The following is a 27,178-nucleotide window of genomic DNA, read 5'->3' on the forward strand; positions in this document are numbered from 1 at the left end:
TGTAAAATGACGTTGAGTAATACCACCAGCTCCGTCAGAATATGGAAGGACCTCTCCGAGCCGTTTAATCTGATGTTGGAGAAGATAATAAGAGCCGCAGAACTGAACCGCTCAGGCCATATATGTAATACTTCTATATTGATAGTAAGCTAACATCTCAATGTGTAAGCATTCCGAAATCAAAGCGAGACAGTCTAGTACTGTTTTTGTCAATGTATTGTGTACTTGAGTGCCGGTTTTGTATATGTGTTGTGTACATGTTTATTTATAAATGTGTGTGTTCCTTTTCTTTCGTACGTGTTTATTGATATATCTGTACTGTAGTGTTTTCGGACGGTACTAGCTCTTACTGCCAATATAGGAGTATTACATATATGGCTCAGGCACAATACTTTACAAGAGCATATGCCGATGACATCCACATTACCGGCAAAAACAAGGGCTACGTCTGTTCTCCCGTCTCGGGATTGGATAGAGAAGCAAAGCGAATGGGTCTGGCGGTGAACGACGACAAAACGAAGTATCTCCTCTCATCACACAAACAGTCAGAGCATACGCGTCTTGGCACATACGTCGCTGCTGACAGTTACAAGTTTGAAAAAGTAGACGACGTCCTCTCTCGTCGTACAAAGATCACACTCTATAAGTCAGTCATCATGCCTGTGCTGGTGTATGGCGCGGAGGCATGGACAATGAAAACATCTGATGAAGCGGCTCTCGGAGTTTTCGAGAGAGAGATTCTGCGAAAGAATTACGGACCTTTACGCGTTGGCGATGACGAATACCGCGGACGATTTAACGATGAGCTGTATGAGCTTTACAACGATATAGACCTAGTGCAGCGAATTCAAATTCTGCGGCACCGCTGTCTTGGCCATGTCTTGGCTCCTTCTCTGAAAGTATTCAACGCGGGCCGCGATGCTGGTAACTGTGGAAGAGGAAGGCCTCCTCTGCGCTTGGCATTTCCAATTGGCGTCAGTTAGCACAGAAGAGAAATGACTAGCGTGCTGTTTTGGACTCGACCAAAATCGCTTAGGCGGTTACAGCGCCAATAAGGAAGAAAAATAATATTTTGTTGCCGGTACAAAAATAAATAATACATAGGGATAAAACAATACCATGGAAGTATCGATACCTGTAGATTAGGGCTGCAAGACGTCCTGGTTTTCCAGGATTCGTCCTGATTTAGAAAAATTGTCCTGGTCCGCACATAAATTGGCCTGGTTTTTTAATGAAGGTCAATGCAGACACCCATCAAATTTTTAGAAGATTTTTGCTTTGAAAAAAAGGTTAAGCTTTCTGTCATTAGTAGTCGAAAATCGATAACGAAACGTTTTTTCTAACATGTTGATCAATATCTGGTGAGTTTACCTTCTTTAGGCCCAGTTAGTCTAGACTTAATTTATGAAACGTAACAAAATATAATCTTTTATCTTAAGGAAAATGCCATAAAAGTGCAAGTTCCTGAACAGATACACGGCTGCGGGGTCACACATACTAACCAGTAGATAGTTTAAGGAGTTAAAATCTCCCCAAAGGCCCTTCTGAAAGTCATTCCTTTCTTCTTCCTTTTTTGTACGGAGTGTCACAAATTGAAGGGCTTCTGCTTTCGCTACTCAAAGAAAAGCTTCCAGAAGTGCTTTTGTAGGACGGACTTATGAAGAAGTTCTTTTAAAGCTGATTTTTAATTAATAAAAATCATACTTCTTTAAGGAATCCATTTGAAGTTCATATCAAATATGTTTTANCCTTTCTTCTTCCTTTTTTGTACGGAGTGTCACAAATTGAAGGGCTTCTGCTTTCGCTACTCAAAGAAAAGCTTCCAGAAGTGCTTTTGTAGGACGGACTTCAGAAGGACTTATGAAGAAGTTCTTTTAAAGCTGATTTTTAATTAATAAAAATCATACTTCTTTAAGGAATCCATTTGAAGTTCATATCAAATATGTTTTATTGAGACTTAAAATGCTTATTGAATCATATTTGTAATGCTAAATAATATAAACATATACCTAAGTACACTCGTGTAAATTGCAAATAAGAGACCCCATTTCTAGGAAGCATGCAAGGAAAAACTTTTTTCAGTCCTTATTGCACTCAGAAAAAAGCATTTCCTTAAATCAAGAAAACAGTATCCCTATTTTCGAGTTACTGCTTGTTCTTTAATATGTATGTAGGACAGTGAGAACGCACTATAAGCCGACGGACGATTGCAACCCTGAGTGTGGTGAAAGGGGAACGGACTGAAAAGGCGACATGACGAAGGACTAGACAGCAACGAGAAAAACTTCAACTACACACTAGTTGCGCGACGGTTATAATGCTCGGACGGTTAGGCTAAGTGCTCTTTTAAAACTTAATAAATTGTTAATTAAAACACATTAAGTTGTTTTATTGGTGTCGGCGATCCTACAAGTGGTGACAGAGTGGGATTTCGCGCTTAAAAAAAAATAAAAAAATGAAAACGCCTACAAGTGAAGCTTTAAAAAAAAAAAAAAAACTATTAAAGAAGCGCTGCGCTTTCAGTAGCAAGTGCGTGCTACGGAGTGCGAAAAAAAAACTTTGAGCAAAGTTAGTGTTGCGAATCATTTCGTAGACTCTGCAACCGCGCATTTGGTACGTGCACACATTCGCGTGTAAAAGTACGCATATACATATATACACGTGTGAAAATTCTCGAAGCCTATTACCGGTAGCCCGTTAGGTACAGCCGATAAGCGGTACCACGTCATCCAAGGTCCCGTTGAGACCAGCCGAGTTAACCGTTACCCAGCGGCGTCAAAAGCCTAGAACGCGAAACGTGCGCAGTAAAAAACGTTTGTGTGCATAAAGCGCAGCATCAGTGAGCAGCGGGGCTGATAAAGCAGCCCGAGGTAAGCAGCCCATTACAGTGCACAAAGTACGCACGGCAACGTGAGCAAAGAGGCCGATAGCGCAGTTCGAGAACTGACCAAATCGAGTCGCAGCAGAAAGCACAAAAAGCGTTGGAGCGCGCAAAGTACGGCACCAGTTGACAGCGTGGGAAGAGAGGCCGATAGGGCAGTTCGAGAACCAACTGAACCGAGTCCAACGGAACGAGTTGAGAAACGAAGAGCGTAGCCGCGTTTTTAACCGCATCAACAGTTAAAAGCGTGAGCAGAAACCCCAGAGAGCAGCAACATTTCTAAGTTGGCGCAGAGTGTGAAGCGTATGCAGTGAATCTGATAGTACAGGCTGAGAACGAAACAAATCGAGCTGTATCAGAACGAGCGAGAGAGTGAATACTGCGTTACATTTTAACCGCCTTAACAGTTAAAGTGTGAACAGAAATCCCGAAGAGTTCGCGAAGAATTGAAATCGAGCAGTGTCTCGAGTGGCAGCGTAGTCGCAAGCAAGTGCGAGCAGCGAGAAATATTTCTGAGTTGTGTCAGAGTGTGCGCACAAATTCAATTGAACAACGGCGCGAGTGGCAGTGTAGTCGCAAGCAAATGCGAAATATAGCAGAGAGCAGCAAACAAATTTTTGAGTTGGCGCAGAGCGAGCGCAGGAAATAAGCTGAAGCAGCGGCGGAGAACGACGGCGATTGGCAGCACAGTCGCAAGTTAAGGTCGACTGCATCAAATATACATAAACGATCAACGAAGCAGAGGTGCAGAACGGATACATCGAAGTAGAGGCAAAACATAGCAGCAGTGTGGCAAATGAGAGAGCAGCTACCACTTCCATGGTAATTTGTATGTGTATTTGCATACAGCAAGGTATGAACTCTTTTACATACATTTATACATATACAAATACATACGTATCCAAACGAATGTGCTGAAATAGAACAAATAGAAGAGAATAAAATCTAATTAGAGAAGCAAATAAGAAGGGAAGGCAAAGTACATACATAAATATTGAAACGAATGTGAATAAGAATTAAAGTCAATGTGAAATGTATCGATAATATGTAAAGAAGTGTATCGGAAAAATAAGGAAGTAAACAAAAGAGAGAAATAATCGTTTGTACACAAGAACAGGGTATATTGCTTAAGCACAGCATTTGTACGTTGCTCATAATTAATTGAAAGTAAATGTTAGTGTTTTAAATGTAATACGTGCCTAGAATTAAAGCAATTCGTCTATAAAGTTCATATTTTAGAATCCTGTAATTTAATCGTTTTTAAATTTAATTTAACTACATATATTAATCGACATGGACCGCGAACATATTTTTCGACTGACTGTTAACGAGTTAAAAGAAAAGTTAAGTGACCTAAGTTTGTCAACGACTGGACGGAAGGCGACGCTACAAGACCGACTGTGCGAGCATTTCGGCTTGACTGTGGGTGATGACGATGGCACTGCTGAGGATAGCGATTCGGTTCAAAGCTATGTATCGCCAAATGAGGGTAGCTCGCGTCCGTCGTTCACACGTCGTGACATCGAGGGGTCACTAAAAACGTTTTGTGGTTTTGGCCACCCATCCATTGAAGAGTGGCTCGAAGAATTCGAGGACAATGCATTGGCCGTACAGTGGGATGACCTACAAAAATATATCTACGGCAAGCAACTGCTGAAGGGGGCGGCAAAGATTTTTATTCGCAGTCAACGGGGTATAGCGAGTTGGGGCTCATTAAAGCGATCGCTGAAACAGGAATTTGGCACGGCAGCCGCCTCAATTGACGTGCATCGATTGCTTCGAAATCGGCACAAACGTCCAAATGAAAGTTATCGTGAATTTTTATACAGCCTAATGGAAATTGGCAAACCAGTAGATTTAGATGAAAGAAGCTTAATAGAATACTTTGTTGAAGGTATTCGAGATAGTAGAACAAATAAATGCAACCTCTATCAAGCGAAAACTATTTCAGAACTAAAAGAAGAAATCGAAATTTATGAAAAGGTACGTCCCGGGCATCAACCTAGTTCAAAGCCAGTACATAATAACCGTGAAATGAAAGATAAAAATCCTTCAAACTCTCAACAAAGCGGGTCGCGACATTGCTTTCAGTGTGGGGCTAAGGGTCATTTAGCACGAAATTGCCAAAAAAGGGCTACTTGTTTCGAATGTAATCAACCAGGGCATCGTGCTTTCGAGTGTCCAAAAAGACAAAGCAAGCCGAAACAAGAAAACGCAAGGGTAAACACGTTGGAAGCAATACAGGGGGCTAGATCGGCAGCTTGCGTAATCTTTAAAGATTTGACGTGCAACAACTATTCGTTTTCTGCTTTGTTGGACACGGGGTGCGACTTGTGTTTGATACGCTACGACGTGTTAATGATGCTGGGTGACATTGATCTGTCCAACGAGAGACATGAGCTAAGAGGTATCGGCAATAGTGCCTTGCGTACGTTGGGAAGTTTCGAAGTAAAGCTACAGGTTGATGGGGTAGAACTGGACGTAGTGTTTAATGTGGTTAGGGAACGCGATATCGCATACGAAGCCATCATTGGTAATAGCGTGCTCAAGCAGGTAGATTTAATTGTGACCGAAGATAACGTCGAATTCAGGCAAAAAAGTATAGCAGAAGCATCGGAAATCGCGGAGAGTGCAGGTAGTAGTAACGAGTTGGAGCTTCTAAAGGAATTTAGGAATTTGTGCCTAACTGTAAATGCCGTAGAGGAAGATGATGTCGGGGTTGACTTATCACACCTCAGTAGGGTAGAAGCGCTGAAAATAAAAACTTCAATTCAGAAGTACAGCCCGCGTAAAGTTAGGGAATCCCCCGTCAAAATGAAGATTTCTCTGATCGACGATGCCCCATTATATCAAGGGCCTAGGCGTATGTCATACGCCAATAGGTGCATCGTAGAGGAACAAGTGGCTGAGGGATAGGATAATCCAACATAGTCTATCAGAGTACGCTTCTCCAATAGTTCTCGTGTCAAAGAAAGACGGCAGCAAGAGATTATGCAGCGACTACAGGCGCTTAAATGAGAAAATCATGAAAGACCATTTTCCCATGCCCTTGATTGATGGATTTTTCCATGTTCCTCTGGAGGAAGCATCAAGGTGGTATACCTCCTTCGTAACCCATCAAGGTCAATACGAGTTCCTCTACGTCCCTTTCGGCATATGTAACTCGCCTTCCGTATTCTCGCGATACATACTAGCGGTATTTCGAGATCTGCTAGAAAATGGTATATTAGTGACATACATGGACGATCTCATCATACCCTCCAAGGATAAAGATGAAGGTCTCGCCAAATTAAAGATTGTTTTAGACAGGGCACAAGACTATAATTTGCGTATTAAGTGGAAGAAATGCCAGTTTCTCATGGAGAAGGTAGATTTCTTAGGCTATATAGTTGAGGGTGGAACGATTAGGCCGTCGAGAGCGAAAACTCTGGCAGTCGAAAGTTTCCCAGCACCGTCAGATCGTAAGGGAGTCCAACGATTTCTGGGCCTAACCTCCTACTTTCGACGCTTCATTGACGGATATGCTGTGGTCGCCAAACCGTTGTCAGATCTTCTGCGTCAGGGAGAAAAGTTTGTTTTCGGTGAAGAGCAGGAAATAGCTTTCCAACAGCTAAAAGCGGCTTTAGCAAGCACGCCAGTACTACGATTGTATAACCCTAAAGCTATCACTGAGGTGCATACCGATGCATCTATGTACGATTACGGGGCTGTACTCCTTCAAAGAGATAGCGAAGACCGCCAGTTTCACCCTATACAGTACATGAGCAGGAAAACCACGCCAGTGGAAGAGCGTTTTCACTCGTACGAACTCGAAGTCCTCGCGATCGTCTCAGCGTTAAAGAAATGGCGCGTATACTTACTGGGTATTCCGTTCAAAATTGTAACGGATTGTAACGCGTTCACTATGACGATGCGGAAAAAAGACGTTCCAGTGCGAGTATCACGCTGGGCTCTTTTCCTGCAAGATTTCACATACGAGATAGAGCATCGATCGGGTAGCAAAATGAGGCATGTCGACGCCCTAAGCTGAGTTTCTTGCTTGTTGCTTGAGGATTCATTAAAATACAGATTGCAACAAGCGCAAGCGGAGGACGAATGGGTACGGGCCGTGGTAACAATATTGGAAAAGGACGGTTACGAAGATTTTTATATGAAGCACGGTTTACTATACAAAGATCCCGCTAAGGAACTTTTGGTAGTACCTGCTCAGATGGAGGAAGAGATAATTAGAGTCGCTCATAATCAGGGACACTTTGCCGTGAAAAAAACGCAGGAGGCAGTAGAAAAAACATTTTATATTCCAAAGATAACGGGCAAGGTAGCGAAAATTGTTAGAAGCTGTATCCAATGCATAATCGCGGAAACGAAGGGCGGTAAAGCGGAAGGTTTCTTGGAACCTATATGCAAAGAGGACCGACCGCTGGGAACTTTCCATGTAGACCACGTAGGGCCGATGGAGAAAACCAGCAAGCGGTATAGTTACATTTTCGTAGTAATCGACGCTTTCTCGAAATTCGTGTGGCTTTATCCGACAAGAAGTACGGGCGTAGATGAAGTAGTCGATAAGCTGAAAAGACAATCTTCTATCTTCGGGAACCCGAAACGCATAATTTCGGACAGAGGTGCGGCTTTCACTGCAAACGCATTCAAAACGTATTGTGAAAGCGAGTCCATTCAGCACCTACTAATCGCCACGGGGGTGCCAAGGGGTAACGGCCAAGTGAAGCGAATCCACCGAATTATCACGCCAATGCTAACTAAGCTGTGTTCGGAAACACCAACGAGCTGGTACAAATATTTGGAACAAGTGCAACAGACACTTAACAACACGCCACCCCGGAGCACAAAAATTTCGCCTTTTAGACTGTTGACTGGAGTCGAAATGAGAACAAAAACTACACCGGAGTTGAACGAATTCCTGGAAAATGAGACAATCGACGAACTGGACAGAGAAAGAGAAAACACACGACGGGAAGCACGAACAAATATCGCAAAAATTCAAAAAGAAAACCGTAAAAGCTTTGATTCCAAAAGAAGGGAAGTAACGAAATACCGGGTGAACGAATCAGTAGCCATTAAGCGAACTCAATTCGGAAGCACCTTAAGACTTCGCCCTAAATTCTTCGTACCATACAAGGTTCTCAAAATACTTCCCCACGATCGTTACGAAGTGCAGAAGATCGGCGAGGGCGAGGGCCCCAAGCGAACAACTACGGTCGCTGAGTTTATGAAGAAGTGGGAGCCATCGTTTGAGGCCAAACGATAAGTCAGGTTGGCCGAATGTAGGACAGTGAGAACGCACTATAAGCCGACGGACGATTGCAACCCTGAGTGTGGTGAAAGGGGAACGGACTGAAAAGGCGACATGACGAAGGACTAGACAGCAACGAGAAAAACTTCAACTACACACTAGTTGCGCGACGGTTATAATGCTCGGACGGTTAGGCTAAGTGCTCTTTTAAAACTTAATAAATTGTTAATTAAAACACATTAAGTTGTTTTATTGGTGTCGGCGATCCTACATGTATTACGAAACATTTACTAAATTTCAGAAATTTTTCCTTAATTTAAAAATATTGCGTCATTTATTTGAAGAAGTAAATTTACTCAATATAAGTAATAATTTCCTTAATATAGGTAATAATTTCCTTAAATAATTTTCAATTTTGTCAGTGCTGTTAAGACACAGTTAATTGCTTTCGCGAGAAGACTACTGCTTTAGGTTCTGAGATCGCAGGTTCGAATCCGGTTGGAGGTGGTTAGAGTAAGGTAAGTTAACTATTTCAATTTAAATATAAATTACAAATTGTAAAATTAATTTCATATATGGAAAAACCTAAATACTCAAATAACATAAACAATTAATTAGATTTAATTAAATTTGTTTTTTAAATACAATTTAAAAAATTACATTTAAAAAAGTAAACAAAAAATATATTTAAAAAAATTTCCTGCTCTGGGACTCGAACCTTCCATCTCTCGACTAGCACTCCAGAGCTTTGCTCTGTCGGCCATTGCCACTGTTTAAGCGCCGCGAGGAAAATGATTTACTTATTCCTTTCACGTGGGATGAAATGGCAAGTAAATTTTTCCCAAAAATTGAGGAATTGTGTTTTCCTTAAACTGAGTCAAATCGTTTACTTATACTAAGGCAGCCATGTCATTGGAACCATTTCAAGGTAATATTTCCTTAGAATAATATACTTTTTTCCTAGCGTCAAGGAATGTTTTTTCTGAGTGTGTGTAAATCTTTTAGAATGGCTTCACTTCAAACAGCCTACCTAAATTATCTTCAGGTAATGCATATACAAAATGGCCATTGTCTAAGAAATTTATAGTACTTTTTCAAAAAAATCTGAAAAAATATAGTACGCTTCAAATATATATACTATTTTTTTTTAAGAAAAAGTAACAATGCTTTTTAAGTGTACATATTTTTTCTTTCTTATGCATGTCCCCTATAAAAAAATATATTTCTTTGAAAGTATCCCATGCTTTATCGCTATTAATATCTAAATTAATATAAATCAAAAGTTAATTTTTTATTAGTGAGATATTCGCTTTATTTCTCTCATCTCACCATTTCAAAATTTTAATANAAATGAGACAATCGACGAACTGGACAGAGAAAGAGAAAACACACGACGGGAAGCACGAACAAATATCGCAAAAATTCAAAAAGAAAACCGTAAAAGCTTTGATTCCAAAAGAAGGGAAGTAACGAAATACCGGGTGAACGAATCAGTAGCCATTAAGCGAACTCAATTCGGAAGCACCTTAAGACTTCGCCCTAAATTCTTCGTACCATACAAGGTTCTCAAAATACTTCCCCACGATCGTTACGAAGTGCAGAAGATCGGCGAGGGCGAGGGCCCCAAGCGAACAACTACGGTCGCTGAGTTTATGAAGAAGTGGGAGCCATCGTTTGAGGCCAAACGATAAGTCAGGTTGGCCGAATGTAGGACAGTGAGAACGCACTATAAGCCGACGGACGATTGCAACCCTGAGTGTGGTGAAAGGGGAACGGACTGAAAAGGCGACATGACGAAGGACTAGACAGCAACGAGAAAAACTTCAACTACACACTAGTTGCGCGACGGTTATAATGCTCGGACGGTTAGGCTAAGTGCTCTTTTAAAACTTAATAAATTGTTAATTAAAACACATTAAGTTGTTTTATTGGTGTCGGCGATCCTACATGTATTACGAAACATTTACTAAATTTCAGAAATTTTTCCTTAATTTAAAAATATTGCGTCATTTATTTGAAGAAGTAAATTTACTCAATATAAGTAATAATTTCCTTAATATAGGTAATAATTTCCTTAAATAATTTTCAATTTTGTCAGTGCTGTTAAGACACAGTTAATTGCTTTCGCGAGAAGACTACTGCTTTAGGTTCTGAGATCGCAGGTTCGAATCCGGTTGGAGGTGGTTAGAGTAAGGTAAGTTAACTATTTCAATTTAAATATAAATTACAAATTGTAAAATTAATTTCATATATGGAAAAACCTAAATACTCAAATAACATAAACAATTAATTAGATTTAATTAAATTTGTTTTTTAAATACAATTTAAAAAATTACATTTAAAAAAATAAACAAAAAATATATTTAAAAAAATTTCCTGCTCTGGGACTCGAACCTTCCATCTCTCGACTAGCACTCCAGAGCTTTGCTCTGTCGGCCATTGCCACTGTTTAAGCGCCGCGAGGAAAATGATTTACTTATTCCTTTCACGTGGGATGAAATGGCAAGTAAATTTTTCCCAAAAATTGAGGAATTGTGTTTTCCTTAAACTGAGTCAAATCGTTTACTTATACTAAGGCAGCCATGTCATTGGAACCATTTCAAGGTAATATTTCCTTAGAATAATATACTTTTTTCCTAGCGTCAAGGAATGTTTTTTCTGAGTGTGTGTAAATCTTTTAGAATGGCTTCACTTCAAACAGCCTACCTAAATTATCTTCAGGTAATGCATATACAAAATGGCCATTGTCTAAGAAATTTATAGTACTTTTTCAAAAAAATCTGAAAAAATATAGTACGCTTCAAATATATATACTATTTTTTTTTAAGAAAAAGTAAAAATGCTTTTTAAGTGTACATATTTTTTCTTTCTTATGCATGTCCCCTATAAAAAAATATATTTCTTTGAAAGTATCCCATGCTTTATCGCTATTAATATCTAAATTAATATAAATCAAAAGTTAATTTTTTATTAGTGAGATATTCGCTTTATTTCTCTCATCTCACCATTTCAAAATTTTAATAGAAAAAGCTCTTTCTGTGAATGCCGAAGTTGCAGGAATAGAGAGCATAAGCGAAATAATTTTAAGTAAATTTGGTAAATCTTTCTAAGTATTTTTAAAAATGTTGCCATTTTTTATCTGTGGACCCTTTGTTTTAAAGTATATTTATTTTAATGTTGATATTTCAGTATAAATGTAATCCATTTTAAAACATTCCTTTCTTACAAATGACTGAAATATATTTATATTTATAATTGAAGAAATATAGTATTTTTGCATACTATATTTTTTCCAACAGTGCCAACAGTCTGCGTACTATGCAGACCAAAAAAATAGCACAATACTATATATTATAGTACGGTTGCCAACCCTAGGTGGTAAGGCAAGCATTCTCGACCACGTTAAAGGCGCCAAACATTTTTCCAAGTTACGCCACCGTAAAGTAGGGTGGCCAGATGGGCTGATTTAATCAGTACATTTGCTGATAATTTTTTTTTGTAGATACTGATTTTTAAGAACCCGAAATCAGTGCGCAAAATCTACGGATTTTTTGAGTTTGTACTGATTTTTTACATTTAATAAATATTTTTGTAAATTGGTTTAATCGGCATTTACTTGAGGTTAACATGTTCCAAAAATGCTTTTTGACAACTCATACGTGTGAGCAGATTGAAAGCAATTTATTGAATGTATAAATGCAGCTTTAATTAAATTGAAACCATTATTCAATAGGTGTCAGCTAGAGGCGCAAAAAAAATCGATTCTGACATCGATTTATCGATTCGTTAATCGAAGAAAATTGCTTCACTACTTGTAAAAGTGACGGTGAGTAGATCGTGCGCAATGGGTAAAACTAAAATTATATTGTGTACTTTCAAAAATTTTCGGTGAAGTAGATCTTGAGATACACATATATGATATCAGTGGGCGGTGCCACGCCTATTTTCCAAAAATTTTACTAAAAACAAATTTTTGTGCTAAAGAGTCGATGCATGGGTATTTCCATACGTCGCATACGTGACAGTCGTACGTTTCAATGTGATACAAACAAGGAATACCATTTGTTTTCTTTAACTTTTTTGGGCCATTGTATAGCACATAATTAGCTCTATATTTAACCGAAAAATTAAAACAATCGAACTGTTTAGTCCTGAAATATAAGCATTTAAAGAGAGTGTCGTTACGTGACAAAAAATGGAAGTAGATTTTTTCTTTTCTTACAAAATCGCAAAACTCTGCGAATTGTGAATGGCTATTTTCATGAAACTTATTTTAATATGATTTGGAGCAATTCTAGTTGTTTTTAGAGTTTTTTGAATTAATGCAACTTGTTTAAATTTTCGTTCACAACCCCAAGTGTGAAACGTCACGTGACGTAGCGTCACGTGACATAAATTTCCATCGTTATATGTTTGTTAATATTGCTTTTAAATGAATTTTTAACGCAAATAAAACATGTATTTTATGTAGAACATACTTTATATTTTGACTTCAGCGCCAATTCAGGCCGAATTTGTTGGAAATCTATGACTTATTATGTTTCCAACCAAATCGGACCATAAATACGGTTTTTCGAAATATCTCAACCTTGGCGCCACCTAGGAAGACCATTTTACGCAAACATGATTCTACTTACATAGCCAGTATATATTTTAAAAAGCAGACAAATCGGCCCGTAAATACGTTAGATATAAGACTTTTATTTTTTTTTTGTCGTGGTGGACCTTCCGATGGAAACAGCCATATATCAATTTTGAGTAAATATTGGTAAATTCCTTAGCCACACTGGTCAAAAATCCGAAAGTCCATTACATACACACAAATAAATTCAAGGCCGCTTTAATTGCTTTACTTCGACAATTAGTATGCAATTGCATTACGTAAGGTATTAGTTTATTAGAAAATAAATGTACTTTGAGATTAATACTACTTATTTGGACACTTTTATGGAATTTTTCAAATTAGCGATGGTCAAAGTAAAAAAAATTGTGAAAAATAGGGGTTTTTAAATTTTGAAAACTGCAAACAAGCTAAGTCTAACAATATGTTATACATCGTTTTAAAGCTCTAAAAATTTCCTTTTCAAGACATGTTTGATTTTTATAATCGGATGAAAATGATAAAGTTTCGGGTGTATTTCGTGATTTTTTTTTTTTGTAGCAATGAGATGTGTAATTAATGGAAATTAGAAACTACTAGAAACACACGATTTTCGTCATATCAATTGGCTTAGTGCCAAATTTTTTTATTTCTGTTAAAAATCTCCAGAATAGGTTTTGTAAATCGCACCGATTTCAAATCGTATGATTTGCAGAACACGCCTAATAGCTTTTACTAAAAATTCGATTTTAATCGATTATAAACGATCTTTATCAACAATTATTGTAAAAACATCGATGTTGTGAAAATCGATTTTTTTGTAGCTGCAGTGTCAGCTTGAAATTGTTTCGTTTCCTAGCATTTAACAAAGCAACAACTCGAAAACGATTAGAGAAACGACGCAAATTCAAATAAATGTAAATAAGAAATATTCCAAATGAATGAGTCGTAAAATTTTTTTAAGTTCAAATTATTCATTATTATTTTATTGCAAATACATTTATTACAAATTTTGCAAACAAAGCGTTTTATTTAATAAAACAAAACAGCAGTTTGAAATTCACATTCGAACCCCATTAGAGATCAACATTAAAATTCGATTAGAGAATTAATATTTTCTCGAGTCGAGAACTATCAGCCGCACTCAGAAACGTTCATTAAATTAGCTCTAACGGGCACTTAACTAATGATCGTTAAATCAGTTAATTAATGTTTCCTCTCAGAGTCAAAAATTATGAAATGAAAAATTTAAGTATGACCCCAGTTGCGTAACTTTTTTTTGTGGCATCTGTAGTTTTATTTAAAATATTTATCAAGAATTAAAAACCTTTTGTTTCAAATGTGAAAGACAGAATAAAGAACATTTTATTTTCCAAAAGAACAATATTCCTAAGAGCATTCTATTTAAAAACGAAGAACTTCATTTAACAATAAACAAGTATTCCAAGTGTAAAGTATATATGTACATTAGGGCGGGTCGAAAATCTAATTTTTCTCAAATCCCTTGGTAATAGGGAAAATATATTGTATCATGAAGTCAACAACAAGCCTGCGAAATATTAGTCTTTCATTTTAATTGTAAGAGCCCGCGCATCGACCGCCAAGTAACCCACAGCACACTAGTCGAATAAGACCAATTCTTGTTAAAAATTCTGGGTTTAGCTAAAAATTTTGGTGCATATTATTAGATAATGAATCCTTTAACGCAAAAGATAAAGTCAAGTATCATTTCGCGCAGCCCTTTATCTTATCGTTAATCTCAAACTCATCTATTTTCAAGAAAATTTTAATTGTTCTCTTGATAATTGCATTGGCCTATAGTCAAAAGATGTAAAGAACAATATTAATATTGCTGGCGTGCATTTAGATCGCTAGTTCCAAATATTCTAATCCTTTTTTAATATTAGCTATAGTTTGCGATTTTTTGCAAATTTAGGAACAATTTCGGTAGCTCTAATAGAATAGCCATTATTTTCTATCATCGCGGAAAAATTTTGTTTATGCAAATTAGTATGGAAACACTGAACAGGCACAACTTCTAGACACACTAATTGGTTTACTTATGTTTATGCATACAATATAAAAATTGCAAATATAAGAAAATGATAAAAAATTTTGTTCAAGATTTTTTTTATTTTAAAATAATTTGTTTATAATCTGAACTATTTTAGTCATATTATTATCAAAAATCAGTAACATTAAGTCTCGCCTTCAATTTGTTAATTATTACGCACCGATCGAGTAACATTTACCAAAGTTATATCGAAAAACTTAAGTGGATTTCCAGTTTTTTTCTAAAAAAATTTCTCTTCAATTGTATAAATAACCTTTAAATAAAAGAACCGGATTACAGAAAACTGTGCCAGCGAGTGACTTTTTTCGTTCAAGCTGAATGCAAAGCAATATCGTCCAATTGGAGAGTCCTCAAAAGGATTTCCCAGGATATGTTAAAGACTATTGCATTTACCTACAGACACTTTTTCACATAATGGAATTAACTAAAATATTTATGTATATCTAAACACTTATTGCACGTTCCCTACTTTCATATAACGGAAAATTTAGAAACCGCGAAAAATGTGCTTCTGCGGCGACTAATGAAACCATTCCGCACCAGTTTTCAAGACTGCAAAAATGGACTTAAAATGGGCGTTTCTCACCCTAATTGTAATGTATGTAAATACTTATATGTTTGAAACTACTATTAACTTGTCGAACGATTCCTAATCTTTGACAATACATTCATTCACCACGATCTTGAAAGCTGACCAAATCGGCGTGACCAAGTCCATGGTCATTTTAATATTATATAAACATCCGAAAACATTAAAAGGTTTGAAATAAATCTCATCTCACTTTTTTGGATTTTTCACTTGGTTGCTGAAGTAATGAAGAATTGAAAATTCATAAGGGAAAATCATAGTTTTCTTATTTTTTATTTTAATGTCTTAAAAACGTGTAGACTTATTGAAAAATGATAAATGAACGTGAGGTTCTAAATTTAATAGCCCTTAATTTGATATATCGACCTGTTTATAACAATAACGCATTCCATAGATATTATAAGCCAAAGTTTCATTTTCAAAATGCATACACTTTGATTCAATTGCGCGGGCTAAAGATAAGTTTTAAATTAATCTTTCGTGGCCACTAGCAATTGGCTGAGACCTAAGACATCATAATATTACTATTACAATGCGGTCAAATGACTTTTATTTTCCCCCATACAAAATCGACCCAGCCTAATGTACATACATAACAACCCCACACATCACTCACTTTTTTCGTTCAGTATGCAATCAAAAATATAAAAATAAGTACTTATATCATTTTGCGCGCACCGCCTCAACAGTGGCAATGGCTGAGTAAGCAGAGCACTGGCGTGCCATTCGAGAGATTCGAGTTCGAGTCCTAGGACAGGAAAATTTTCTTTTTCTTTTTCTATTTATTTCATTTTCTTGTTAAATTTTTAAAAACTAATTTTATTTAGTTTTTTCCTTTTTTAATCAAATTTTCTTTTGATTTGTAGAATTTATTGTTTTAAAAAGGAAACATTTTTTTTCATTTAATTTTTACAAACTGTTTGCTAAAAAAAATCAAAACTTCTCTCAACTCACCTCAGTCCTTCGAAAGACAAAAATGTTTATATTCCGGCAACTATCTTGAAAGCTCTTTTCTGTATTTCGGATGACTAATTGAAAGATCTGCAAACCAGGAGGACAGCGTTATTCTATTTATCGTTTACCAATAGGTTTTCTAAAACCTAAACGAAATTAAAAAAAAATTTTTTTAAAACAAGAAAAACTAAAAATTTAGGAAAATAAAGTTAAAAATGAAAAAAAAGCTTATGCCGATTTCGTTTCTACCAAAAAATGCAACCTTCTCTTTGCCCTCTAGGCACAAACACTAAGAAGAGGGCGATGAGAAGGCAACACTTTTTGTAGAAACGAAATCGCCATTAATTAAAAAGTTTCTAAACATTAAATAAATTTAGAAATATTTTAAACAATAAAACTTAAAAATTAAAAGAAAAAGTTTTTATTAAAAAATAAAAAATTCCATTGCCGAGGATTGAACTCGGATCTCTCGACTGGCACGAAGGTGCTCTGCTCACTGGGCCATTGCCACTGTTACAGCAACGTTATCGAAATTAAAATTTATTGGAAACAAAAAAAAAATTTCAAAATCATTCGTTAAAGAGTTAAGTAAAGGTTTTTCTTTAGAATGTGGCTAATTCTCCAATTATTCTCTAATCGATAACTAACCTCAATATTTGCTGGGTAATAGATCTGTTCCAGGTACTCCACGATTTGCAGGTTTTACAGGATTTACAGAAACAGCTGTAGTCGTGAAGCACCTGGAACAGACTTAGTATTTCAAAATGAAGACGACTACTGCTGCTTTTGAGTTTCTTGCAACGCAAGTTCTATAAATTTGGAAAAGGTGCAAACTACCGACTCTTGGATATGATATATGTACATATCTAGCTTTACTTTGATTTTTGATATTCGACCACCCTTAATTTTACTTGCACAACCTAACACTATTCAATTTCATTCGTACTCGAAAATTCGTTAAGAGATAATTCGGTATNTTTTTGATATTCGACCACCCTTAATTTTACTTGCACAACCTAACACTATTCAATTTCATTCGTACTCGAAAATTCGTTTAGAGATAATTCGGTATTATACCTTTCAGTCAACATTTTAATGTGAATGTTGTATTTAATAAGCACACCAACTAAATATGTTTTAAATTTGTAGCTTAAAATATGCAAACAAACTCTCACTCGAGCTCGTCTTCTACTGAAACTGAATAGGCTACAAAACTGCGTACTCCAAAATTTTTTGAAAATGCGGATCAAAAAGTTGATACGTTGATGAACATTTCTTAAATTTTTATAAATTTTCTAGAAAGTTTGAGACTTCAACTTACATGGTTTTTATTGTAAAATAAACTATATTTTTATAAAAAATTTAAATTAAGTAAATAAAAAAATTCTAAGCTTAATACATTTTGCTACTATATTTGTAAACACAACTGTACAAAGACGCTTAAAAATGGGCTGATTTGTATGGCTTTTTACTGATTTTTGATCCCAACTGTACTGATTATGTCACTAAAATATCTGGCTACCCTAACGTCAAGAGAACTTTTTTCTTTTATGATTCAAACAAAAAATTCGGAACTTGAGCGTTTCATCATCAATCATTCAGCTCTACGTATTGCGCCACAAAACTACATTGCTTATTAGCTGCATTTTTTTGTAAGCGAGCGACAAAAGAACGCTCAACTCGGGTAAAATTTCCTTTTAGCTACTTAAGCAACCCTGCTGGTAGCTGGCAAGAAACATGTGATTAGTTCTACGGGATTTAGACACAAAAACAATAGAAATTAGTAATTATGCGAGGTATTTGCGTAACATATATACTTATTTAAAATTTAAATCATGTGTATACGGAAACAAAAATTTCCCTCTCCACTTTCCCATTAACAATTCACAATAGAGCAGTTTTTTCACTTAACAACACTACTCTTCAGGTCGCGTATTTTTTAACCGACCTGGCTGAACTCGGATAAATAGCCGAGTTTGTGTTGTTGCTTTGCGTGTATTTCGTCATTTTTCAACATATATCGTGTATATAAATTTAAAAATCACCGCAATTTAAAATTTTTAGGGTTTTGATAGTTTTTAATTTCTTGAAGTTTCCCCTTTTTAATAACTTGAGTGGAATTCCAGAATTTTCTAAACTTTCAAAACTTTGTGAATTTGAGAAATTTTAGTAAATCCCAATAATTCAATTAATTCAATATAATGATGAATACTAAATTTCTAGAAATTTTTTATTTCTCAAAAATTTTGAGAATTGTAGGAATTCTAACAAATTTTTTCAAAGTCAAAGTGTCGAATATAAAAAATTGATCAAACGAAATTAAAAGTTTTCGAATGTTGAAAACATTTTCATATTTCGTCGTTTTTGAAAATTTAAAAAATTTCCGTAATTCTTGAAGATTCAAAAAATTTTTGGACGTTGATGTTCTCAAAATTTTCAAAAAATTTAAAATTCTCAAACTTTGTTATATCAATACAAAATTTTGGAAAAGTTCAGAAAAGTGGAACGATTTTGGAATTTTTCAAAAATGTTAATATCTTTTAGAATTCTAAGAATTTTCTATTTTTTACACAAGAGTACATGAACATAAGAATTTTCCGACAATTTGTGATGTTTCACATTTTTACATTTTAGGTTGGATTTTAGGATAAATAAAATTCTCAAAATTTTGGAAAATATAAAAATTTCTAAAATCTCAATAATTTTGTACATTTCTAAATATTCTCATTTTACCAAAATTTCTAGAATCTCCCGGATTTCGATAGTTTTTGAAATTTTGGAAATTATCCTAAAAATAAGAAATCTCAAGAAATTTAATAATATAAAATTCAAAATTTTGGAATTTTCGTTATTTTCTGAACCTGTGAAAATATTCACACTTGCTGTGACTTTCAACTGTGTAAAACAATACAAATTCGAAAATATAACAAAAAAACTAAAAATTGAAAATTAAGTACATAATTTCAAAATTTTGAAAATTCAGTGAATATGAAAAACTGATAGGCCTACTTAAATAACACAATACTTCGAGCTTAGCACACAGCTATAATTTCAAACTCAAGTGAAATTTGACACATTTCCCCAATTTCCCCTACCTGGGTCCGCCACTGGTGTGGTGTAGGCATTCATAACGCTAGCTTAGAGTGAAAAGTTGGTAAGTCCATTTGTAGAAAATTTACAGGGGAGGAAAACAACTTTTCAGAATATTCCTTTCAAGAATTTTCCAGAAGGTTCCGATGCAAATTAAAAGATTTAGAATTTTTTGTGAGCTTATCGCTTTTCTGTGTCTCTTTTGGACTTTAAAATTTGCCTTTAATTTAATATAAATGGGAAGAAATAAAACAAGCACGTTATTTAATCCTTTTGGAGACGTCGTGTTTTTAATTTACCTTGCTTCCTATGTATATCCAAATATGAGTTTTCACAAAAAGTAAAAGCAACCTTTCACTTCAAGCTAGCGATATGTTAATGAGATGATAATACGTATTTCTTTGTAGGAATTTCTTTTCATTGACAACTAAACTGAAAAAATGTTTAGCTATTCACAATAATAATTAGAATAACAGGTCTATTCTGCGCTGGTAATAAAAAGTTTGTAACCGGTAATTAAAGTGTCTTTCAATTTTTAAACCCTTTTCTCATTCTGTGTACTCTTGTAAACATCTCATAAGCTGGTAACAAAGTATTACCCCGTGAAATATGCAATGCCAGAATTTGCACCATTCTTCATAGCTGAATTGCTGAATATTTTAACTGCATTACCAACGTTCCTAGAATCGCGGTGACAAGAACTGGTAAAATTTTTTGGTAATAAAATTTTCCGGTTACAAAATCTTCGGTAACGTGCAGAATAGACCTGTAAACAACAAAAGTTCGGTAATAAAATTTCCACTGAATCGGATTCCGATACAAGTACTTTCTTCCGATACCTACTCAGTACTCGGTTCAAAATCATCGATACCAAAATTACTTGGTATCGGACGGAAAGTATCGAGTATGTACTTGCCATTACTAGTATCGTTTTGTCCCTAATACCTAACACATGGATTTTAACAAGAAAATTACGAAAACAATTCACTTCAAAATAAAGAACATATTTATGTATAAAATTGGTTTATAATCAAGCAGACAGTTTCAAACTGGGGTAAATAGAAACATTGCTAGTTTAATAGTGGTTCAGTTGAGAGGCAGCTGCACTCTAAAACATTCTGCAGGAATGGCTTGTCGAGTGTCTTAAGCCTTATTCTTGCGAGGGCTGGACAGTCGCACAGGAAGTGTTCGACTGTCTCTTTTAAGTCGGTCATCGCAACCACGACAGAACCTGTTGAGAAGGCAATCCAACCCTTTCGGCATGTACCCCAACGGGCCAGTATCCTCTGCATAATGTACTAAGTTTGTAGATATCTTCTTTACTCATCCTTAAGAGAGCTTTGGTTTTAAGTGGGTCGTAGGACACCCAAAACTTCCGGGTAATCCCGTACGATCCTGTACGGTTCTACCTCTGCTTGGCCTCCAAGTGGTAAATTTCTGAAATTTTTGCCTGGCACACATTCAGTGCGGGGCGCCCCTTGCTAATTCGTCCGCTGCCTCGTTTCCGTAAATGTCCCTATGTCTCGGGACCCATATTAGGGTAATTTCGTATTGATCAGAGATATAGGCAGCTCTGTCCTACAGTCCTCCACTAACTGAGATCTAACAGAGGTAGAAAATAGTGCCTTAATGGCCGCTTGGCTATTCGAGAACATATTCAGATGAATATTTGGGCAAAAATTAAAAGGTAATTTTTATGTCAAGGGATTTCGCATTAAATTTAAATGGTTTTAAAACAAAAAAGAAAATACATATATAAAAAAACCATATGGATTTATTGTGAAATATACTAAGATATGCGCAATAAATTTGCAAAAAACAGGTATTTTTTGCAAAATATGCAAAAATATGCAAAACCATGCATTTACTGTAAAAATATTATGCACTAACGTTTGAATGCCATTTTAAGGGAAATTTCATGATTCGTGAAGATAACTTAACCATCTCCATTTGAAGCTGACCAATAAAAAACATTAATTTGCATGAGATTCCGAGCCCTAGTGATGACTTCATGTCATCAACTTATTGAGCAATCAAACTCTCATAATAAGTCTTCTCATAATCGTTTCTCTATGAAACGTGAATTAAGAATGAAACGAGTTCCGCGATTAATTGCCACGATAACTTAAACAGCAGGAATAGCGATAGTAAAATATCTCCCATGGCATATAACGGCCTGCGCCCCACACCGCTGCTGCAGCGTGTAGTTTTAAATACAATTAAAATGCATTTATTGTATTCGTTAGATACGCCGCGATGCAAGCGCTTGCAATATTTATTTTTTCGTTTTTGGTGGCTATGTATATCGCTATTCGTCGTCAACGTCAGTGCCAGCGATACCGCTTTGACGCTCTGACGATGACTACACCACAGCTCTTTCATCAACTGCCGACGATCGCTGCGCGTCCATGGCCAAAGCCATCTGTACGCCAGTACGTATTGTGATCGGTTGCCTGTCAATTGCAGGTTTTTCCTCGTATCTGATGAGCTAGGTTTTTTGTTTGTACTTCACTTGTCTACACGTCTTCGCCAGTACGCTCACATGCGCGTAAGCATGTAAGTGTTTCCTCAGTTCACAGTGCATCCTCTTCAGCGTGTTTTGTTACATTTATGATAGGCGAATGCATTGCCACAAAGCCGCAAAAGCGTTCAAGTGGCGTCGCAGATAAGCGCCGATAAGATGTTGCATGCTTAAAAAGTTTTTTAATTTGCAGCTATAAAGTTTATTCTTTGGGTCGACAAGTGCTATGTATAACTTTCATTAGCTACCCTTTATGCGCATGAGAATCTGAATCGAACACTTCAAGAGCTGCATGAGCAGATTCTCCGCAATAACTTTTAGTAACAAGAGGGAACTTTACTTCCCAACTTTTTATTTTGGTCCGTCTGCACTTGGCCCTTCATTTTTTCGTGGGGCCCTTGCTTTCGTTGTCTAGTCATGGGTGCGGAGTCGATATGTAGGCATTCAGACCCATGACTTTACTGGCTTAGTTTTCAAACTGTAAATTATGTTCGCTGCCATATCTTGTTAAACCGGGACACCCAAGGGATGTAGTATTAGTAATAAGTATAAAAAACGACAAAATATGAACTTCACCAACATAATTTTCTCCGCCGAAATCCCACTGTGCGGCGTCTAATCCTATTTTGTTCCAAAATTTTACTTCACATACCAATTTTCAACAATTTGGATACAATATTTACTGAAATATCGTAGATTTATCTAAATTGACATATGTAGTTGGGTTCGCCTTACATTCCCGGGGTTCTAGCAACATGACCGATTGAAGCCAGGAGCCGAATTTCCCAGGTAACTTAACTTTTAGATATGTAGTAGTAGCATTAACATTAACTTTAGTTTTTATATTAACTTTAAACATGTACGTTTTAGTAAAAGAGTTCAAAATAAAATGGAAAAGTCTGCAGGATAGGTACCGACGGGAAAAAAATGTTGAAGATCGTCCATCTGGCTCTTCCCAAAAGTTGGGTCCACCTTGGAAATACCGAGAAAGCCTTGAGTTTCTAGCGGACTCAATGGAACCGGCCAGGTAAACAGGTAGAATATTGCTTGAATTACATCGTTATATTAAAAAAGAAAAGATACGTTTTGGGTAATCGTGGTGAAAATACTATGTTCTTCGTTAACATATCGGAAAAATAATGTGCGGTATTTAATGCGTATTTAATTTTTTATATGCATGTACATATATAGGTATATTTTATATAACCGCTAACATTCGGATACATGTGTACATATATGTATCTATTTACTCGTTTTTTCGTAATACATTTCCAGCACAACCTCGAATGTCTTTGAAGAGGACGAAGCTACTGTGGAGTGGTTACATGGCGAGAACTCTAATCCTTCGCCGCAAACACCCACACTAAAACGCAAAAATTACCTTATGACGGAAATTTTAACGGCGATGAAAAGCAAGTATGGGGAGGAGTCAACGCCGGCTAAAAAAGACAAATACGAAAATTTCTTTGCCTTGCTAGGCGAAAGGCTAGATCGACTCCCTGAGCATGAGGTTGACGAAGTTCAGGTGGAGATTTTGCAATTGGTTAACCGTAAATTAAATAAACACTAATGTTATTAGTATTAAGTCATGCTTGTACTGTAGTTAATTTTTTTACAATATTTGCGAAGGCATTTTATGCCAAATCCTTTTCGTAAACTTTGTTTAAAAATATAGTCCAATGTATGTATGTATGTATGTACAGCAGTGTTCACAATAATAGCAGCAATAATGTTTTGAACTTATGCTTATTAATTTGTTATTAGTAACTTTCATTTAAAACACAGTTCGATCTATAACAGGAACCACATAAATGCAAGTTTCAAACTTGCACATTTTTTGTGACCATTGTGAACACTGCTGTACATACATACGTTGGACTACATTTTTAAACAAAGTTTACGAAAAGGATTTGGTATAAAAAGCCTTTGCAAATATTGTAAAAAATAACGTGCATTTTTTATGCACTGTATGTACCTATGTATATGTAAATGTTATTTGTAAAACAAAACAACAGGGTAATAAAATTACCATCTGCAGAAAACGATCTTTCAATTATTAAAATAAAGAAATGTTTGGCTACCTACGGTAAGAATTTGATCAGAAATAAAAAAAATGTATTTATAAATAAAAAAATAAAGATACAAATTAATAATTCATATATTTCAGTCTTTATTAAAATTTCATTACTGTGACAATGTTTAAAGAACCTTAGCCGACAAATTGCATCTCATTTAGTATATACCGCACACCTCACTTTTGTATTAGGTGCGTTGAATCTGTACGATCCATAAGCAGTTATATTTTCGGATGTGATATTTGAGTTGTGCCTCTCCTGAAGATGGTGTGCGATATGTATATTATTATAGGCACTAACTAATTTTTTCGAATCTAGCTTCATATGTCAGTAAATAACTTACTTAAAAACTAATATAATTTAAAAACAGCTATGCGAAATTTAACTTTTATTTTTATTTATATTATATCGCAGAAGTTCTTGAAAACTTTTTTAAGAAATACATGATCTCTCTACATCTGTCAAAAAAAAACTATAAATAACTTTAGAGTCGACTTTATTTCGACTGTGAATATACCATAAAGGACTGTGTGTAACAAAATAGTGTTTACTTACAAAGCGGTTAAATAAATTAGTAAAAACTCTAGGTAACGCATGAACAAAATCTATTTTTATATAGAAGAAAATGCGCAACAGCCTCGACAAAAAAATTCTTAAAAATCAACGGCTACTTGAAATGGCACAAACTGCATAATCGAAAATTTTCAAAAAATCCTGAATAAAATTTTTTTAATTTTTAATACAATTTTTTAAAGTTTCAATAATTTGTGTGAATTTTGTACTTAGTTTGCAAAATTGATACATATGGTTTTTGTTATAGAATGAGCTATGTTTTAAATAAAAACTAACGAAAAAGATTTATGATGGAAAAATTTTGAATATTATTAAAAAACTAAATTACGAATATTTCTTAAATATTAACATATGCACGTAGATTTATATACATACATGTATACATTTGAATAATATCTTGCAAAATTTTTAAATTATGGCAACATTTGTGTTTCCTTTTCATTCAGTTCCGTTAAGAATTTATTATCTTAACATTGTTCAATTTGTACATAAGCTTTTGACTACAAACTAAATAAGAAACTAAGTTTAAATTCATACGATATAAATTTGTCAAATGCGTAATTCAGCTTCAGTACATTCCACAAGAAAATTTGCTGAAAAAATAAATGGCGTTAGTACAAAGAAAATTACAATTAATATCAGTAATATTTAATGAGAAGGTTAAAATTTTATGATATTTTCTTGATTTAGAAATACCTAAATAATCCACAAACTTATCAAAACGAAAATAAAATAGTTGGGGAAATTCAGGACTAAATTCTTCATTGCGCTTCATAAGTGTTTCCAATAGAAAAATAGCGATTAATGGCCACATATGTATTTCCAAGAAAACAACAAAAGAATATATCTAAAAGAAATCTGAAATTGAAATAATTTAAATAGTGCATTCTTTGCTCACATATGTATGTATGTATGCATGTACGTGTACATAAAAAAATGAATTTAATAATGAGAATACGTTTAAATATTTTTTATAATACATAATCTATATATTAAACGGGTAGTCTCAAGGATTTTAATTTTAGATACACGCAATATGTCTCTGTTTTGTAACGCCTCTTGTGGTGAAGCATTTGCCGTATTTAAATCATTGCGGCTGACACTGGGAAGGTTAAAGATTTCTTCACTTTCAGCCGACGAACCAGAAGATGCGGTGAATAACAAAAGGCGCAGGTAGTTGTGCAGCACTATATTTAGTAGCCAATACAACCTAAATATGTATGTGAAACAATATTACTGCAACATATATATACACTTAAGATTCGCATATAACCTTCTTCGGATTTTCCGGGGAAAAGCCTATGGATGTCCTTAAAATTCGCCACCGTGATGAAAGGATACTTAGCTTAAGTTCATGGTTTGATATATTCATTTATCCCCCTTATTCTAGAACGCGAATTTTCGTAATTCGTAATTCGTAGCTATGCTGCGAAAACCGAAAAATCTACATGCTGCAACCCTTGCGGCAATATGTGCAGCATTGCCAGCTAACAGTTGTCGAAGATAGATGAATGAAGGAAAACGAAGTAGAAAGGAATTAAAAAAACACCCATGCAGTCCTTATTTGTAGTAAAATTGTTCGATTTTACATATTTTGAAGGAAATGATGGATTCTATTGCATTTGAAATTATAGCAGCGGAGTAAGAGCGCGCTATGGGAATGATTTCACAAAGATATGCGGAGCTGTCGGGCATATTAACCATGGGCGCAACTATGTCAGCTTCTGGTTGAACCACCACAAGCCAGAACTCCTCCTATGCCTGAAGAACTGGATCTCAATCCAGTTAATGCAATAACAGCTTCTTCCAAGCCATTGAAAACATGCACTTTCTTATGTCCACCACCTGTTGCACTTGCTTCTGCCCTCGGCCGCGCTTAGGGATTATAACCATTACTAAGTAGAATTCTCCTTTCTGTGTTGCCGCTTCCGCATGTCAAAGGGATACAACACTCTTGTGCATATCACTCCGGTTACGCCATCCACAGTATTTTTGCGCAGAACCCACGTCGAAATTTGCAAAAAAGTTCAGTTCGGAAATTTNTTCGCTTTTATTCACAATTAAGTGAAGGTACCTCATTTTGACAAGATTATTGGCCCGTAGTCATAGTCAAAATAAAGTCGACTTTAAAGTTAGTTGCAGCTTTTTTGACCGATATCCCATTGAAAATTATGTCAAAAAGCTGCAACTAACTTTAAAGTCGACTTTATTTTGACTATGACTACGGGCCATTTATTTTAAATAAAATTTTAATCCTTGGATTGTGATGTTAAAGTTTTTGGATTCGGGTTATGCGTTTGGAGACAACAACCGAAAATAATTGTACAAATAACTAAACCTTGACCCAAGTTTCTCGATAAGGGGCAACAAAGATTCTATTTTACTCGTTTATATAAAGCAGTGGATAAAAATATACGTATATGCGAAGGGCAAATTTATCTATCTAAATGAACACCACTAATATTTCCTGCAAAAAAACATCGATTTACGTCCTTTATCTCGCCTCCGACACAGAATTGTTTTCGTACAAAATTACGCAAAAAAGCTTACTCCTTCGTTTTTAGGCATGC

At 35.5% G+C, this 27,178-nt stretch overlaps 1 protein-coding gene across 2 annotated transcripts; it reads left to right on the forward strand.

The window, feature by feature from the left end:
* Positions 1 to 20,961: 20,961 nt before the first annotated feature.
* On the forward strand, positions 20,962 to 23,821 carry LOC108365379 (uncharacterized). 2 transcript variants are annotated; one of them, XM_017619383.1, is made up of 4 exons: positions 20,962 to 21,126; positions 22,657 to 22,749; positions 22,831 to 22,987; positions 23,236 to 23,821. In XM_017619383.1, exons 3-4 carry the CDS (start codon positions 22,974 to 22,976, stop codon positions 23,528 to 23,530), a joined length of 309 nt encoding a protein of 102 aa, XP_017474872.1. In that variant the 5' UTR covers positions 20,962 to 21,126; positions 22,657 to 22,749; positions 22,831 to 22,973; the 3' UTR covers positions 23,531 to 23,821. The 2 variants fall into 2 exon arrangements, with proteins under 2 accessions (XP_017474872.1, XP_017474871.1); XM_017619382.1 differs by lacking the exon at positions 20,962 to 21,126 and having other exon boundaries at positions 22,621 to 22,749.
* Positions 23,822 to 27,178: the final 3,357 nt, after the last annotated feature.

Source organism: Rhagoletis zephyria, unplaced genomic scaffold, assembly GCF_001687245.7.
Source record: "Rhagoletis zephyria isolate East Lansing unplaced genomic scaffold, Rhagoletis_zephyria_1.1 Rzeph_scaffold_01855, whole genome shotgun sequence".
Taxonomy (NCBI): Eukaryota; Metazoa; Arthropoda; class Insecta; order Diptera; family Tephritidae; genus Rhagoletis; species Rhagoletis zephyria.